At 50.0% G+C, this 19,482-nt stretch overlaps 1 protein-coding gene across 1 annotated transcript; it reads left to right on the forward strand.

The window, feature by feature from the left end:
* The first annotated feature begins 16,884 nt into the window (after positions 1-16,884).
* On the forward strand, positions 16,885-19,259 carry DLX2 (distal-less homeobox 2). The gene is made up of 3 exons (XM_058300641.2): positions 16,885-17,598; positions 18,067-18,251; positions 18,751-19,259. The coding sequence occupies exons 1-3, from the start codon at positions 17,199-17,201 to the stop codon at positions 19,159-19,161; spliced, it is 996 nt and encodes a 331-aa protein (XP_058156624.1). The 5' UTR covers positions 16,885-17,198; the 3' UTR covers positions 19,162-19,259.
* Positions 19,260-19,482: the final 223 nt, after the last annotated feature.

A 19,482-nucleotide genomic window follows, 5' to 3' on the forward strand; every position in this document is an offset into this window, starting at 1 on the left:
AAACCAACTCTAACTGGGGAGATGTAGCTCAGTGACTGAGTGTCTGCTTCCCATATACGAGGTCCTGGGTTCAATCCCTGGTACCTAAAAAAAAAAATCCTTCCACCACTGAGCACATGAGGGGCAGGAATTGTATAGTGAGAAATGCCCAAAGTGAAACTATTACGATATACAAGAGTCCAGACTGTGAAGTCGAGCTGCCACTTCCTTCACGAAATCTCTCTCTCTATAGAGAAAATGAAGTTTTGATTATTTATCTTATGATAGCATTATGCTTTGTTTTGTTTTTAAAGTACTTTCCGGGGATGAAGATGTGGCTCAAGCAGCTGGGTGCCTACCTACCACATGGGAGGTCCCGGGTTTGGTTCCCAATGTCTCCTAAAGAAGACAAGCAAGACAGCAAGCTGATGTGACATGCTGGTACGGCGAGCTGATGCAACAAGATGATGCAACAAAAAGACACAAGGAGGAAAACACAATGAGAGACACAACAAGCAGGGAGCAGAGGCAGTTCAAGTGTTACATGCCTCCCTCCTACATGGAAGGTCCTGGGTTCAGTTTCTGGTGCCACCTACAAAGAAGACAAACGGACACAGAGAGCAGACAGTGAGTGCAAACAACTGGGGTGGGGGTGGGGGATGAATAAAAATAAATCTTTAAAAAATAAATACAAATACCTAGGAATAAATTTAACTAAAGATGTAAAAACTTATACACAGAGAACTACACAACACTGTTCAAGGAAATCAAAGAGAACCTAAATAAATGGACGAATATTCCCTGTTCATGGATAGGAAGACTAAATATTATTAAGATGTCTATCCTATCAAAACTGATCTACACATTCAATGAAATCCCAATAAAAATCAACACAGCATTTTTTAATGAACTAGAAAAATTAACTATGAAATTTATTTGGAAAGGAAAGAAGCCCCAAATAGCAAAGACATATTGAAAAAGAAAAATGAAACTGGAGGAATCACACTACCAGACTTCAAAACACACTACAAAGTTACAGTGGTAAAAACGGCATGGTATTGGCACAAGGATGACACACTGACCAATGGAACCAAATTGAGAGTTCTGATATAGATCCTCATATAGACAGTCATCTGATATTCGACAAGGCCACCAAGCCCACTCGACTGGGAGAGAATGGCCTCTTCAACAAATGTTGCCTAGAGAATTGGATATCCATATGCAAAAGAAGGAAAGAGGATTACCATCTCACACCTTATACAAAAATCAACTCAAGAAGGATCAAAGACCTAAATGTAAGGGCCAAGACCATAAAGACCTTGGAACACAATGTAGGGAAGCATCTAGAGGACCTTGTAATAGGAAATGGCTACATGAACTTCACACCCAAAGCATGAGCAGCAAAAGGACAAATAGATAAATGGGACTTACTCAAAATTAAAGCCTTTTGAACCTCAAAGGAGTTTGTCAAGAAAATGAAAAGAGAGCCTATACAATGGGAGAAAATAGTTGGTAACCATATAACTGATAGGAGACTTATATCCTGCATATATAAAGAACTCTTATATCTTGAAAATAAAAAGACAACCCATTTTAAAAATGGGAAAAAGATTTAAACAGACACTTCTCCACAGAAGAAATACAAATGGCTAAAAAGCACATGAAAAAATGCTCCAAATCTCTAGCTGTTAGGGAAATGCAAATCAAAACTGCAGTGAGATACCATCTTACTCCCATAAGATTGGCAGCTATGAAAAAAACAGAAGACTGCAAGTGCTGGAGAAGATATGGAGGAATGCGAACACTCATCCACTGCTGGTGGGAATGCAGAAGGATCCAGCCATTCTGGAGGATAGTTTGGCAGTTTCTCAAAAAACTAGCTATAGATTTGCCATACGATTCCAGCAATTCCATGGCTGGGTCTATACCCAGTAGAACTGAAAACAAGGACACAAACAGATATATGCACACCAATGTTCATAGAAGCATAGTTCATTATTGCCAAAAGTTGGAATCAACCCAAATGCCCATCACAGATGAATGGATAAATAAAATGTGGTATATACATACAATGGAATACTACTCAGCTTTAAGAATGAATACACTACAAACACATGTAATAAATAACAAGGATGAATCTTGAGAACCTTATGTTGAGTGAAGAAACCCAGGCATTGAAGGAAAACTACTACATGACCTCAATGATATGAAATAAGTAATACAAGGGCGGCGGACTTGGCCCAGTGGTTAGGGCGTCTGTCTACCACATGGGAGGTCCGCAGTTCAAACCTCAGGTCTCCTTGACCTGTGTGGAGCTGGCCCATCTTCAGTGCTGATGCGCGCAAAGAGTGCCATGCCACACAGGAGTGTCCCCTACGTAGGGGAGCCCCACGCACAAGGAACGCGCCCCGTAAGGAGAGCCGCCCAGCGCGAAAGAAAGTACAGCCTGCCCAAGAATGGCGCTGCAAACACAGAGAGCTGACACAACAAGATGACGCAACAAAAAGAAACACAGATTCCAGTGCCGCTGACAACAACAGAAGCAGACAAAGAAGATGCAGCAAAAAGACACAGAGAACAAACAACTGGGGTGGGGGGGAGGGGAGAAAAATAAATAAACAAAAATAAATCTTTTAAAAAAATAAAATAAGTAATACAAGCTGCCTAAGAGAGCTAGAGACTGGATGATAGGCTTAAAGGAATTTGGGGGGTCGAGGAAGGTTGCCAGCTGACACCTACATGGGTGAAATCTATGATAAGCTGGATGTAAGTATTTGTACATGGAAGGGATAAAATGGGGGCATAGGGATACCTTTGGGTGGGGCTTTGCGGGCTTGAGAGGGGCTAGGGATGGGAGGATGGGTAATATGACCCAAGAAATTGGGGGGAGGGTGGGGGAACATACGATCATAGGAGATTGTCAGGCATGTGGTTGAGAGTATAATGTTGAGAAAACTTTTTCAAAATATAATAAGGAAGGTTATCTGTTTAGGATGCTTAAAGGGGAGAATCGGACACAGGACAGGCTTCTAGGGAGTGTGTGCTCATTTTGTGATAGTGGGTTATATCATTGGATAGAGACCCATACAGTGAGAGTGAAGGTGTACCCACATCCTGGGGAGGACTGATGTTCTCAAATAGAGGGAATTTTATCTCTGGAGAGAAATGGTGGCTCCCAATGCGTTAGGGCAGTCGAGCATGTCAAGCCCTCAGCATTGTTGCAAGTATCTCTGAACCTGGCTCTTCAAGCAATGAAGAGTGATTGTCACTGTGGGCCCTGAGGGCAGGGGGAAAGAGGTATTGAAGAGATGGAATCAGTGTAACTGGGTGGGCAATGGACGTGTTCCACAGGATTATTCAAGGATGGATATAGGACATGTTAATTTACACCAAAAATGTAAAGGGGCCTATAGGCTAAAATGTAAATCATAATGTAAAACATAAGATGATTAAAATTTAGAAAATTGTATAGTCTAAAATATAAACCATAATGTAAACCCAAGTGTAACCTTGTTTGAAACCTATTGTCTCAATATCTGTATATCAGTTGCAGTAAATATAGTATGAACATGTAAAAAGATTATTGCTAGGGAAGGGACAAAGTGTCTTATGTTGGCTATGTGAAAGTACCGTATATTGTATATATGAATTACTGTGATCTAAAACTTTTGTGAAGACAAGCTTAATAATTAGAAAAAAAGAAGAAAGAAAGGATATAGACACTGAGGAAGAGATGGAAGAAGTTGCCTTGCCAATGTGCATACAGGGCAACACTTATTGCAGTGATGGAAGGCAAAACATCAAAAACAAAGCTTTTTAATTTTTTAATTTTTTGATACCCCAATTTGCTTTCACTTTAATTTCTCTAAATTACTATGTATTCTATATCTAACTTTTAAACCCATCACTATATTCCATGTTACTATTAATGGAATCTGATAATATATTGGGTTTCATTTTCAAAGAAGTTTTGGATCACAGAGAGGTTCAACAATGGCAGGGGAGGAATACTGATATGGGATGTTATTGATAGGGGGCACATGGTTGGGAGGAAGCTCTCCAGGGCATACATACAGGGGACATAAAAATATTTGGATATTTTCATAGCGGTTACAGTTAAAAATGACAACTGAGAGAGTGCTGAGTTCCTAGTCAGTGGAGCTCTATCACATTTCCTAATGGAACAGCAACAGTCCCCCAAGTGCAACAGCAAAGACCAAAAAAGAAGGATGGTCCAACAATGAGCCCTTGATACTAATGACTATGCTTGTGAGTCTGTGCACCTGAAATAAGAACTAAGCCTAGAGCTGCAGGGTGCCTAAGTGTTACCTCCTGAGAGCCTCCATGTTGCTCAAATGTGGCCAGTCTTTGAAGCCAAATTCAGCATGTAAATGCATTACCTTCCCTCCAGAGTGGGATATGACCCCTGGGAATAAGCCTCCCTGGCACTGAGGAATTACTACCAAGTACCAGCTGATGATGTAACTAGAAAATGATCTTGAATAAAAGGGTCAACTCAGACCAGAAGAATATCTCAGCCTACATGTAATATCAGGAGTTAAAAATGCTTTTTGACCTTGATAAAAGGGGGAAATGGAAAGGACAAATGAGTTTATATGGCTATGAGTTTCCAAAAAAGAGCTGGGAGGTCATCAGAGAGGTCACCCTTATGCACACCTCAGCAGAGTCCCAGAGACAGCTAAAGTAGATACAACCCCAGGTATTGGTTCTTTTCAGGGCTACAGAGACCCACAGGTTCTATGGTCATGGCAGATGGACCTCAGTGCCATGTCAGTTGGCCCTACTTTGGAGTTTGTGTTCCTGAGTGTGATGGAGTTGGATTCAGATGTGATCTTTGTTCACAAGCCTCTCCTGTTACTTTCACCGGACCTGTGGTTGGCGCTGGGGTTTAGTGTGTACTCAGGGGACTGTCCATGTGATAACCAGGCCTTGAGCCTCAACAGACTTGCAACTCCCACCCTCTGGTTTATTCGACTTACCCCAGCCAACTAACAGGGAAGTGAAAAAGGTCAACAACCACACCAGGGAGCCAAGAGCAGCTACAACTGAGATCAGGAGAATGGCATCCATCATCCATGTGAAATCTAAGCCCCCTTTCAATATAGAAATGGAGTGGACATAACTATTCCAGGGTCCACAGGATGGAGGAATAGAGTATGGATTAGAGTGGACTTACTGATATTCTATTCATGAACTATTGTAATTAGTAATCAAAGAAAATATAGCATTGATAGGGAGAAAGTGGCCATGGTAGGGAGCAGGAAGAAGAGATGTGATGTGGGGGCATTTTCAGGACTTGGAGTTGTCCTGGGTGGTAATGCAGGGACAGTTACTGGACATTGTATGTCCTCTCATGGCCCACTGGGTGGACTGGGGGAGAGTGTAAACTATAATGTGGACCACTGACCATGTGGTGCAGCAGTGCTCAGAGATGTATTCACCAAGTGCAATGAATGTCTCATGATGATGGAGGAGGTTGTTGTTATGGGAGGAGTGGGGTGAGAAGGGTGGGGGGGTATATGGGGACCTTATAATTTTTTGAATGTAACATTAAGAAAAAAAGAAAAAATTTTAATTATAATTAGCACTAAAAATAAATAAATAAATATTTTCCTTATATTAATATGTACAATAAATTAGTCTCCACTAAGAATTGAGTTGTCGCAGATAAGAAACCAAATGATCACTGGCTGTCATCAGAGTCTGATACAAGGTAACAGTCTTGGCATGGCTCCTTGGTCCTAAATCTCTTCTGGAGGGTGAAGATAAATTGTGCTCAATTCTAAACGAGGGAAGCGGATTTGGCTCAACTGTTGGAGCATCACCTACCACCATCCAGGACTCAAACCCAGGGCCTCCTGACCCGTGAGGTGAACTGCCCACACGCAGCACTGATGCGTGCAAGGAGTGCCATTCCACACAGTGGTGTCCCCCACATAGGGAAGTCCCACGCGCAAGGAGCACACCCCATAAGGAGAGCCACCCCGTGCAAAAAAAAAAAAAAGCGCAGCCTGCCCAGGAGTGGTGCCGCATACATGAAGAGCTGACACAGCAAGATGATGCAACAAAAAAGAGACACAGATTCCCAGTGCCACTGACAAGAATGCAAGTGGACAGAGAAGAACACATAGCAAATGGACACAGAGAGCAGACAACAGGGTTGGGGTGGGGGGGAGAGGAGAGAAATAAAAAATAAATAAATCTTTAAAAAAAAATTGTAAATGAAACCAAAGCACATGATCATCTCAGAATTTAGCTACAGAAACAAGGCAAAAAGAACAAAGCTGAGCATGGGCAAGTAAGCAAAAATAATTTCTTAAAACACGGCCCAAAAAGCCTCAAAGTCCTTCACTGTACAGTAGTTACTTTCTTCAAAGGAAAACCATTTAGGTTCTTTTATGGGAAGTTTCCTGTTTCCTTGTTGTTGTTGTTTTCTTATCTGAAGTTGTTTCATAATTGGTACTTCTTGCCTTTGTACTATCTTTGCCATGGATTGTCCCATTAGCTAAGTACTGTAGACCCAAAACAGACTATTAGGAAGTGGGCTTTCCATCCCATGTCAACTCCTAAGCATAATAAGCAAGCGTTCAAGGCAAGAGTGACATTGACATGGAGGAGAGGGCCCCATATGGCAGGGCGACAAAACCTCTGTTATCCATCATCTTTAAAGGACTTGCCTATGATTTGGGCTTAGCCCTCTCACAACCCCACTAATGATCATTTTAAGACATGTTTCTAATGGTAACAACCAGCTGTGCCAATCTATTTCTATTTGTAGACTGAATGTAAGTAGGAATCAAATGATTTGACCTAGGGCCATGTCATTGAACCTGGTTCCAAACAGTGGAAGGGGAAAAAGGTAAAAAAAAAACACCTCAACTCTGTCTTAAAGGCTCAATCTCGTGAGCAATACCCACATCCACTGATGTTCCATTAGCTAAGATTGAATCATGTCAGTACACCTAACTGTGCTGCAGGCTGGGAAATTGTGTTCTAGTTGTATTCCCCAAAAGATCAGACTTTGGAAGACAGCACTAGTCATTCATCTCTAGTCCAAATGACGGTTATTCTGATGAGTCACTAAATAGAGGCACAGAGAAGTTGAATAACTTTCCCAAAGTCACACAGACAGCAGATGGTCAAGTTGGAATATGAGCCCAGAGCCCATAGTTTTAACCAGAGTACTATATTAACTCTATAAGCATTAGAAGAAAACATGGAGAAATATTTTTATAAACCGGGGGTAAGAATGGCATCCATAAGCCTGATATGAAGCCTCAGAAAACATAAAAGAAAATATTCATATATTTGGCCACGCAAAACTTGACATTTCTTACCTAGAAAAGGAACAAGCAAAACTAAAAGAGGTGCAAATAATAGGAAATGGATATTTATCATTAGCAAAGTACTAAAATCAACAATGATAAGCTTTTCTACAAAACAACTAAAAAGGAAAAAGAGAAATATGGGTAAAGGATATAAAGAGGTATTTCACAGAAGAAAATCAAATGGCCAATATAAAGAGATGTTCAGCCCCACTAATAATAAAAGCTATGCAAATTAAAATGTAGCAATATTTAAAGCCTATCATATGAAAAATTATTCAAGATCCCGAATACGCATTTTTGGTGAGGTGGTTGAGAAATGAGCCTCCTCATTCACTGCTAATGAGGGTGGTAGATTGAATTATGGATCCCAGGAAAAAAACAGTTCTTAATCCTAACCTTATTCCTAGAGGTGTGAACCCATTGTAAATGGGACCTTTTTGAAGATGTTATTTTTAGTTAAGCTGTAGCCAACTGAGTCAGGATGAGTCTTAATTCTATTAATAGAAGATTTATAGGAAGCCCACGGGGAGAAAACCCCAGGGAGAAGAAGAAGTTGGAGGTCAACAGATCCCAGCAGAGAAAGAAGATATCACCATGTCCATTGCCATGTGATAGAAAAGTCAAGGACACAAGACCCAAGTGTTCCCAGCAGCTAGCCCAGAATTCTACAGTCCTTACAGAGAATGCATCATCTTGTTGACAGCTCAATTTGAACTTCTCCTAGCCTCAAAACCATGAGCCAATCAATTCCCACTGTTTAAGCCAACCCATTGTGTGGTATTTGTCACAGCAGCTGGGAAACTAAGAAGTGAGCAGAGCTTAAATTGCTACAACTTTTTAAGGGAGAATTTAGTGTTATCTTTTAAAAATTTGGGAAGCATAATTCTGTTACTAGGATTCTGTCTACAGCAATAACTGGACAGCTATCCAGAAGATAGACACTCTTGTGTTGTTTATAATAGGGGAATATTGGAAATATCTAAATGTCAATGGGTAAGAAGAATAAATTATGGTCCATTCCTTAAATAGCCATTTAAAAGAAATTGGTTGCTCTATTACTACTTACATAGAAAGAAAACATTTTTTAAAAATAATAATGTAAACCATTTGATCCCATCTTTATGAAACATATATGTTTGCATATACTTATGAATATGCATTTTCAATGCATAAAGTCCTAGGAAGGGATAACTGGGGCCTTTTACCCAATCTATTTCTAATAGTGTTTGGTTTTCTGACAACCACTATGTCTTACTCTGTAAATTTTTGAATGAATAATATTTCCTTTTATTAAAATAGGATGCAGTGAGCAGGGCTAAGCTGCCCGGAGGGACTGTCAGATCTCTGAGAACTTGTTGGGTTCCTCCCCACCTCCCCATTTTCAGGGAGGTGGGCGCAAGGAGCCCAGGTTTGCCATGCATGGAATCTATCCAGAGGTTTGCCATGATGGAACTTGGCCCAGCGTACTGAATGGGGCTTCTCCATACCCCTCTTCCCTAAATTCATGCTCCCCTCAAGCGCCCACCCCGATTCTGCCTGACCCCCTCCCACCACACCTGGACCACCCGCGGCCGCTTGCCTGGGAGTCCCATAGTGGCACCTGCTGTGGTCCCCTGGAGCCAGGAGGGAGGCCACCAGCGCTGTGCCATCTGGAGAGGGCAGTGGGGCAACAACCCAACCCGCCTAGGCCTCCACAGCTTAAAACTCACGGAAATCAAACCAGAAAGTGTGGAGTCTGGAGGAGACTCAGCAGCAGAGGAGAAGACATGTAACAGTGTGTTCTCAGGCAACGATGGTATTACCGGCATCCTACACATGCACACAATGAAGAATTGAGAAATGAAGTGCTTTTTCAAACAGTGACAGCAATGGTTCAACCCAGCAAAGTCTGGCTACCAAGGGTAAGGGCCGGCATCCCGTCTTTGCTGCCAGTGAGCTGTGAGATGACATAACTCTTCAGTGTGTGAGGGGAGAGGGAAGGGAGTGGAGAGGAAAACTCAAGGTTAGACTGACTGTTCGGTGAGAAAGGAATCCGTAGGCCCAAAAGGGCATATTTTAAAGTCCGGATGTTTCTTAACCAGTTCTTCTCCTGGCTGGTGCTGTATGGTCTAAGACCTGGAAGGCAGACAGGGAAACTGGCTCATTCCAAAGCAAGCAGAAGGACAACCCAGCGCAGGGACGCCACCGCAGAAGAGGCATCATGAACTGTGACGTGTCTGCGGCCCTCGTGGGAGGAGTTGCCGTTTCAACCTGAGCGCCTGGAGTAGTTCGTGCCAGCAGGCGCCGACCCGCAGAGGGCAGGAGGGCAACCCTCCCCTCCGGGCTCCGGGCTCAGCCCCGCAGGCTGCGCTCCCAGCTCCCACCAGCACAACCTGCCTAGAGCATCGACCGCCCAGCGGGGGCGGGGAGCCACAGCCGGACTCCTAACAGCAGGGAAATTCCGAGATTGTTTGTTTTCGGGTTTAAAAGCAAACCTTGTCCACAGCCCCTCGTTTCCATTCCTCTTACCACGCAATCGTGCTGCTGAAAGTGCAAAGTGAATATCCCACCCGTCTGCGTCTCTGGGGGTTTTGTCATTGGGGTTGTGGGGACCGGGGTGCAAAGAGCTTAGTCCACCGGCGTTCGTATCCCTTACGACCTGGGCACGGACATCTGGCAGCTCGAACGACCGCGGGGGACAGCGCTCCTCTCGCCCGCCGAGGCTCGCCCTCGGGAACCCTCAGTGGGGCGCGCGTGCCCTCCGACCCACAGGCGGCGTCGCGGAGCCACGGGGACCCTCCGCCCCTCGCCGGTACCCTCGCCGGGTACTTCCTGAAGCCCTGGCTCCTGCAGGGCAGAACAGCCCTGGTTCTCGTTCAAGCCCCCTGGCCTCGCTCACATCCCAGCAGGGAGCAGAGGTAAAGCGCGCGCAGTCCAGCAGGCCGAGGCCGCGCGTCCCGGGAAGGGCGGACCGAAGCTGCGCTCTTGACCCAACCGAAGCGCCCGCACGCCTGCCAGTCTCCCGGCCGAAGCTCCTCCCCGCCGGCGCGCGCCTCCTGCCCGGGCGGAGGGACCCCCGAGTCGCCTCACGAGCCCAGGCGTCTGAACCCGCGCCGGAGGCCTCTCGGAGACCCACAGGCCGCTCACGGGCTCTGTCTTGGGTCGGAGGGACGTTCGCCTCGGCACGGCCAATGCCCCCTCGCATCTGCTCCTCGAAGTTTGCGGTCACAGCGCAAAACCCGGGAGAGATGGATGCGATGCCCCCTTCTTCGGTGCTCCGCGAGCCAGAAACCCAGCCGCGAATGGCAGCGGTCTTGCTTGTGGCGCAGACCCGAGTTCGAATCCCGACTCTCAGCGACTCAGTCTCTCTAAACCTTAGTTTCCTCAGTATGGATAATATTGTACCCCCCTCATTGGGTGTTTACCAGGAGTCAATGATATAAGGAAGGCAGGGGGCTTGGCAGAGAGTGGTGCTCAGTAAACGCCGGATAAATGCTAGTCATTTCTATTAGTTATGGCAATATAACTGCTTTTTCTACTAAACCGTAAGCTACTGGAGGACAGGAAGTCCCAGGACCTGGAGGGGAATGGATGACAGACCCTCAAGCACACCGCAGAGGAATGGAGAGCCAGAGACTGCTAAAGAGGCAGAAATCTGGTAGAATGCCGTAGGTGAAGGCAAAAGGAGAAGCGAGGATGCGGCCGAGGGTCTGCGGAGGCAGCGGAGGCAGGGGAACCTGGATGCAACTGAGGCAGAGGGCCCAGGGCCACGCACTTCTGCACACACAGTTCCTCCTCCTGTCTCGGGACTGGCAGTCCCCCAAGTTTTCCTGTTGTTGTTTTTCCCCCAAACAGGTTTCCCCCATTGTGTCCTCTCAGTTACCTCTGGGTCAAGGGGGGGGGGGAAGGGGAAGCTGGAATCCAAGGACTCCAGAGTCCAGGAGCCCATCTGCCTAAAGAAAGTAGAGTATTGGTTGGTGGGGACAGGAAATAGGGAATTAATGCATAGTGGGGTTTCTGTTTGGGGTAATTGGAAAGTTTTAGTAATGGAACCTGGTGAGGGTTGTGATGAGGAGGTTTATGTTGTATAAATGTTTCCACAATTTTTAAAAAGCACACAAAGAGACCACAACAGTTAAATGCAATACATGACCCTGGATTGGCTCTAATAAGGAAAGAAAAAAGGCTCAAAAGGACATTATTAGAATATATGAGAAACTGGAATATAGACTGCAAGCTTTATATCAGTATTAAATTTCTTGAACCTGATAACTCCACTTAAGGTGATTACATAAGTGAATATTTTCTGATCTTAGGAAATGCACATGGAAGTATGTCTTCAAGGTTGTGATGTATACAGCCTACTCTAAAATGTTTAGACAATAGAAAGAAAGAAGGAAAGAAAGAGGGAAGGGAGGAAGGAGGAAGGGAGGGAGGAAGGGCAAATGGGGGGCCAATGTTAGAGTCCTCCCATATGGGTTTTGTATTATTTTTGCAACTGTAAGTTTGGAATTATTTCAAAATAAAAGGATTAAGGAAAAAGAAGATCCATCTGTAAGTAAGGAGGGGATTCATAAACCAAACTTCCACCCTCCCCCAACCGCCTTGCATTCTAGGACAAACCCCAAAGGGATTCAAAAGTGCAGACCCAGGGAGCCGATGTGGATGTGGCTCAGTGGGTGAGTGCTGGCTTCCCACGTACGAGGTCCAAGGTTCAACCCCTAGCCCCAGTACCTAAAAAAAAAAAGTGCAGGGGAAGTGAATGTGGCTCAAGCGATAAGGCCTCCACCTACCATACAAGAGGACACTGGTTCAATCCCTGGGACCTCCTGGTGAAAAAGAAGAGAAAGTGTGCCTGCATGGCAAGCCAGACCCAGTGCCCACATGAGCGCCCACGTGTGTGCCCGTGTGGTGCCTGCATGATGAGCTGAGTGCCTGCACGATGAGCCAAGTGCTGGTGCAAGTGCCTGTGTGGCAAGCTGAGTGCCCACGTGGGTGCCCGTGTGGTAAGCCGAGTGCCTGTGCAAGTGCCCGCATGGCAAGCCAGGGCCCACGTGGCAAGATGAGTGCCTGCATGGTGAGCAAGCGCCCGAGTGAGTGCCCGCACTGTGAGCCAGTACCAGCATGATGAGCTGAGTGCCCATGTAGCAAGCCGAGTGTCTGTGCAGTGAGCCAGTGCCCACACAGTGAGTCACATAGCCAGATGATGACGCAACAAAAGAGAGACTGGGAAACGGACTTTGGCCCAGTGGTTAGGGCGTCCGTCTACCATATGGGAGGTCCGCGGTTCAAACCCCCGGCCTCCTTGACCCGTGTGGAACTGGCCCATGTGCAGTGCTGATGCACGCAAGGAGTGCAGTGCCACGCAAGGGTGTCCCCCGCGTGGGGGAGCCCCACGCACAAGGAGTGCGCCCGTGAGGAGAGCCGCCCAGCGTGAAAAGAAAGAGCAGCCTGCCCAGGAATGGCGCCGCCCACACTTCCTGTGCCGCTGACGACAACAGAAGCGGACAAAGAAACAAGACGCAGCAAATAGACACCAAGAACAGACAACCAGGGGAGGGGGGGGAAATTAAATAAATAAATAAATCTTTAAAAAAAAGAAAAAAAGAGAGACTATGGGGAGAGTCAAGGTGAAGCACAGCAGAAACCAGGAATTGAGATGGCGCAAGTGACAGGGAACCTATCTCCTCATAGAGGTCCCCAGGATGGAATCCAGGTGAATCCTAGAGGAGAAAGATGAGAAGACAAAAAAGTGAAATAGGGAAACGGACTTTGGCCCAGTGGTTAGGGCGTCCGTCTACCACATGGGAGGCCCGCGGTTCAAGCCCCGGGCCTCCTTGACCCGTGTGGAGCTGGCCCATGCGCAGTGCTGATGCGCGCAAGGAGTGCCCTGCTACACAGGAGTGCCCTGCTACACAGGGGTGTCCCCCGCATAGGGGAGCCCCACGCGCAAGGAGTGCACCCATAAGGAGAGCCGCCCAGCGCGAAGGAGGGAGCAGCCTGCCCAGGAATGGCGCCGCCCACACTTCCCGTGCCGTTGCTGGGGTAGGGGAGGGGAATTAAATAAATAAAAATAAATCTTTAAAAAAAAAATTTTTAAAAAAAAGTGAAATAGATACAGAAGATCACAAAGCAAATGGACACGGACAGCAAAAACAGTGGGGAGGGGGAAGGGGAGAGAAAGGGAAATAAATAAATAAATCTTTTTAAAAATGCAGGCCCCTAAAGCTCCTAACGCTCCTACTTCGGAGGAACGGTACGGAAAGGGGTATTGCCTCTTGGACGAGCGACCTGGAAACTCATGACTCTTGAGAGAGTGTAGAGTGAGGAACACCACGCAGTCCAGCAGCAGCGCAGGTCACCCCCAAGTTAGGCTGAGGGGTAGGCGAGTGAGAGTGGGCCTGCCTCCACGCCCAGGAAGGGCATCCCGGCCCCACCTCGTGCTTCCGGCCGGCAGGGGCATCTTCTCCCAACATTGCCCCTACTGGCCGGCTTGTGGTGTAATGGAGGATGCCCAATCGTGGGACAAAGGCAGGCCTCTGGGCCCGAGGAAGCCCTGAATCCTGCCCATCCTCCAAGCCTGCTCGCCCTCTGCTGGGGACCCGGAGCTGTTCATTCCAGGCTTGCACCAACTGTCCTGTGACGTGCACCATGACAACAGAGAAAGGCAGCAGCCCAGCAAGGGGAGAAGGGGCACCTAACTCAAAGGAGCTGGTTTCTGTCCTGGCGCCTCAGTGTTCATCAGGACAATGGGAATGATGATTCCCTCCCGGAGGGTCTTAGGGGAGGAGGAGGCAAGCCCCCATGACCAGATAAGTGTGCAGTGGCAGCCTGGTGGGCAGAGAATGTGAAGCAGGCCAGTGTCAGTCCAGGAAACGGAAAAAAGGCCAGGGCAGAGACACCGAGCTTCCCTCCATCCCCCTGGTAAGTCCTGACAGACAAAAAGACTAGCCCTGCAGAGAGAGAGAAAGCCCAAAGCAGAGAAGAGGAAAAGGAGGGCCTTGCGGTAGAGGATGAGGCTGGGGCCCACAGCACAGGAGCATCTCTAGTCCCCGAACTCAGTCCGGGCTTTCCCCTCACTCCTCTCAAACTCTCTCAAATCACCTTAGAGGGGCCATCCCACAGCTCGGAACTGCAGGCAATAGTGGCAGTGCTCTCTGGTACTGTGCCCCTGACTTCAGGCCACAGTGAGAAAATCATTCGGATACTGTGATGCAGAATTTAGACAATTTTGGCAAACCCAGATTTGTGTCCTAATTATTAGAATTACTACCTCAAGTCCTTACTTGATTCTACAAATCCAGCTGTGGATTCTGCTTCTCTCTCCCCACTCCACCCCCACCCCACCCCTTGCCTCAATACCTTGGGTCTGTTCACCTATATAAACACACAGTCCCTTGTTTCCCAGGTAAAGAGGGACCCAAGTCATATGTCCTTCCAGGAAGATGCCATTTTCCAGATCTCAACCCACCCAGGCTTAGGTTGTTAGTACAGGTTCACATAGAAATAAAATGCAACAAACTTGGCACCATAAAGAAGTCAGGAGGACATGTTTGAGGCGGGAACAAAGAAGCAAAGAGTAGAAGGCAAGACTATGGCAGCTGGATTCTTATATTTTCATTTTCAGGGAGGGGAAAGTTGTCCATCTTAGGTCAAAACAGTTGACACTCTGGTGGCAGAAAGATTTAGAATTTGTAATCAAGACTCCTAAAGGCAATCTTGACTAAATATCAAGAGGTTAATTTTGTAACTGGGGCCCATAAGGCAACAGGCAGAGTGCAACTTCAAGGCAATGCAGTCCGGTGGTGACGAGCCCCACCGAGAAGTGTTGCTAAATAAGCTCGCCCTTCCCCAGTTAGGAAACTTCTTTAACCAAAAGATAGCCGGGAACAAGATCCAGGCAGACTTGAAGGCGTGATTACCTGCGTCATTATTTCGCCAAGGGTGAGCTGTGTGGATACTGGAGTTTTAATTACAAACTTGCTTTTTCTGGGGAAGAAGACCAAAATCCTATTTTTCAAAGTGTCAACTTGTTTCCCATTAGGTAGTTGTTACAACAAGTTCTTTTGGCGATATGTTATGGCTTTAGGAAGGGGTGCTTCAGATGGCGCGCACTAGCACAATTTTGTGGCTTTTAATTACTGTTTTGTTCTGTTGGGGGGTTTCAGAGACTGGCGCCTCTGCATGTTTAGACTGTCTACAGGGCCCGCGACAGCTACGCACAATGCCCACCAGGTGGCGCCAAGAGGCAGGCGCAGCCGTAGACCCTGCGGAGTTGAGGTCCGCGTCCAGCAAAGGCGTGTGTCCCTCACCGCCAGCTCACGGCTTCCAACTACAAGGTTAAAGAGATACAAAACACGTCGCCACTTCAGATTTTTTTTAAAAGAAGAAATTGTAATGATAGGGCAGAAAGGGGTCTTAACGTGCAAACGTGTAGGAATGATAAACGCATGAGATAAAACTTTTTATATTTGTTGTTAGGTTTACTAAGTCTTGGAAAATCTAGCATTGAGACGATTCTCATAAGAACATAGAATTTCGAGTTAAAATGTACTTTGAAGACGGTCTGGTCTGGCTCTCCACCCCAGGAAGGAATTCTCCAGGATCCCTTTCGGGTGTCAATTAGCCTTCAAACAAACCGAAGTACTCAGAGCCTGGACAGGACATGCCAGGAAGGTAAAAGGGAAAGTGCTCTCAAATATATTAGGAGTAATGCTTTTTAGTTTATAGAGCTTTTCTCCCTAACAAGGAAAATTTGTTTAAATAATATCTAATAAACTGTCCTAATCTCCCTGTAGGTTGGCTAAGAAGCAGGTATTTACTATACGTGGTTTAGGGACCATTTAAATCAATTCACTACGTCAATTGCCGAGTCACTCGACAGGAGTAAGTGCCAGGAGCGTGGAGGAAAGCCGGCGCTGGAGCTGGCCCTGCTCTCGGCACTGCTTGATTTTGAATAATGTGTTTGAAAGCTGACCTCGGCCACGAAGGAGCGAATCGCTGGAATGGGTTGGCACTTAAACACAGAATGCGATGGGAGATCCCACTTGAAACGCCAGGCCCTGCCTTCGCGCCTTCCGTCCTCCGACCGCGGGCAGCCGCCTTGGCCCCGCGCGCGCCCCTGGCCCGGCCGCCCCGGGGCAGCCGCCCTGGCCCCGCGCGCGCCCCTCGCCCGGCCGCCCCGGGGCAGCCGCCCTGGCCCCGCGCGCGCCCCTCGCCCGGCCGCCCCGGGGCAGCCGCCCTGGCCCCGCGCGCGCCCCTCGCCCGGCAGTCCCGGGGCAGCCGCAGCGCCGCGCGCGCCCCTCGCCCGGCCGCCCCGGGGCAGCCGCCCTGGCCCCGCGCGCGCCCCTCGCCCGGCCGCCCCGGGGCAGCCGCCCTGGCCCCGCGCGCGCCGAGTCGTGCCCGCCCCCCGGCCGGGCGTTCCCGGAGCCCGCCGCCCCGCGGCCCGGCGCCCCTGGTTGGCTGTTGCTAGGTGACGTCGCCCGCGCTCACGTGACGGGTGTTAAATGCCCACCCCGCGGGAGCCCGCCCGCAGACAATCGTAAAGCGGCTCCGGGCCTCTCACCTGCTCCCGCCTCCCGGAGCCCCGGCCCGGCCCCTCCACCCCTGCCCTCTCCATTGCCCGCCCCCCGCCCGAGCCCGCCTGGGACAAAGAGCCGAGCGGGCCCCGAGGCGGAAAGAGGATGCGGCCGGCCGCGGCGGTCCCCAGCAGTGCGCGGTGATCGCGTCCCCTGGAGGAGGAGGCGCGTGGGCCGTGGCCGCATTTCTTGTTTTCCAACTTACCTCTCCGGTAATTCCATTGGCTCCTGGAGGGGACCGGGAGAGACGGAGGAGGCGCCTCGCATCCCCCCGCGCGCCCGCCACCCTTGCTCTTTCCCGTCCCGGGCCAGGATGACTGGCGTCTTTGACAGTCTGGTGGCTGATATGCACTCGACCCAGATCACGGCCTCCAGCACTTACCACCAGCACCAGCAGCCCCCGAGCGGCGGCGGCGCAGGCCCGGGCGGCAGCACCGGCAGCAGCAGCAGTCTCCATAAGCCCCAGGAGTCGCCCACCCTCCCGGTGTCCACAGCTACCGACAGCAGCTACTACACCAACCAGCAGCACCCGGCGGGCGGCGGCGGCGGCGGGGGTTCGCCCTACGCGCACATGGGTTCCTACCAATACCACGCCAGCGGCCTCAACAGTGTTCCCTATTCCGCCAAGAGCAGCTACGACTTGGGCTACACGGCCGCCTACACCTCCTACGCGCCCTACGGGACCAGTTCGTCTCCAGCCAACAATGAACCTGGTATGTCAGGCGTACTCAGTCAGCCCGGTTGCTCGGGTGGGTGCAGTAAAAATGTTTGGGGCGGTGACCCGCCCAGCACCCTGGCCTTTCACCTTGCCCGCTACCTGCCCGCTCGACTCCCTTTGCCCTCCACAACCTCCAGTCCGTAGCGGTTCACCGGGTACCCGCCTTGGTGCTCAGCTGGTGGGACCCGGGGGTCCAGTGGGTATGTGGTGCTTGCCTCGCGGTAACCCTCTTCTCCTTTCCACCTGCTTCTCCTTTCTTTCCGTTGTGCGCCTGTCTTCGCCTTCCCCTCTAATGGGCCAGCTCCCGGGTGCGGTAGCGGTACCCGCCCGAGCTTTGCACATCTCGGCGTCCCCGAGAACCCGCCCCCTGGCTCGGGCCAAGTCCCCCGCGGGGCCCTGCAGGCGGACAGGAATTCTTAGGCCTCCGGGGTTATGAGGCTTTCACGGTTGCGTTTGGTTGCAGAGAAGGAGGACCTCGAGCCTGAAATCCGAATAGTGAACGGCAAGCCAAAGAAAGTCCGGAAACCCCGCACCATCTACTCCAGTTTCCAGCTGGCGGCTCTTCAGCGGCGCTTCCAGAAGACTCAGTACCTGGCACTGCCGGAGAGAGCTGAGCTGGCGGCGTCCCTGGGCCTCACCCAGACTCAGGTAGGAGCTCGCCACTGCGAGGTGGGGCAGCGCTGGTTTGGGCTGACCAGGGAGCAGGCGGGTTCAGGGCAATGTTTCTTTAAATAGTTTTAGGTATTTCGTGACCTGCACCTCTAGGCCAGAAGCAAAATTCCCACCCGAGTTCGCCGCGTAGGACCGAAGGAGAGGCACGCGGTGGGAGGGGGGAGGATGTGGGCGGAAATCAGGTTCCACATTGCCCTTCGCTCTACCGATTACATGCGTAATATAACTGGTCCTCCTGACGCTCTTTCGCTGTCACCATCACCACAGTTCACACACACCCGCAGTCGTAGGCCTTTGGGGATTACCTCCCAGTGGAGCAGAAATAATCAGAGCCTGCGAGGCTGCTGCACAGTGATCCACTTGCCCGCGAGGGTGCTCAATGTCCGCCTCTAGCCCCCATCTTTCTCCTCTTCTTCTTCTCCCCTGCTCCATGCCAAGGTTGCTCCACTAACGCTCAGGTCGCTCTTCCACAAAGGTCAAAATCTGGTTCCAGAACCGCCGCTCCAAGTTCAAAAAGATGTGGAAAAGCGGCGAGATCCCCTCGGAGCAGCACCCCGGGGCCAGCGCGTCGCCACCCTGTGCTTCGCCGCCGGTCTCGGCGCCCGCCTCCTGGGACTTCGGCGCGCCGCCGCGTATGGGGGGCGGTGGCGGCCCTGGCAGCGGCGGCAGCGGCGCTGGCAGCTCCGGCTCCAGCCCGAGCAGCGCGGCCTCGGCTTTCCTGGGCAACTATCCTTGGTATCACCAAGCCTCGGGCTCCGCGTCGCACCTGCAAGCCACTGCGCCGCTGCTGCACCCGACGCAGACTCCGCAGCCGCACCACCACCACCACCATCATCACCACCACGGCGGCGGGGGCGCCCCTGTGAGCGCGGGGACGATTTTCTAACCCCAGGGAGACTGCGCCAGAGACTGAGAGAGCAGAGACCAGTTGTCCTCAACGTCCGCTCCACCAGGGCCAGAGGGTCCCTCCTACTGGCCGGCTGCCGCCACCCACTCCTCCCCGAGGTTCCCGCCCGGAATGGCCCGTCCTGGGCCCTACTCCCTCGCGCGGCCATGAGCTGCGGGCGAACTGGGAGACGTCTCCACCTCCTCCTTGGGCTACGCTCGGGGAATCACGGCAGCAGCTTGGCGACGGTTGCCCCCGACAGCCGCAGAAACGACCTGCGCCCCAGGCCTCGGCCGCTTCGAGCCCCGCCTCGGACTTGCC

This window comes from Dasypus novemcinctus, chromosome 7 (genome assembly GCF_030445035.2).
Source record: "Dasypus novemcinctus isolate mDasNov1 chromosome 7, mDasNov1.1.hap2, whole genome shotgun sequence".
In the NCBI taxonomy this organism is placed as follows: domain Eukaryota; kingdom Metazoa; phylum Chordata; class Mammalia; order Cingulata; family Dasypodidae; genus Dasypus; species Dasypus novemcinctus.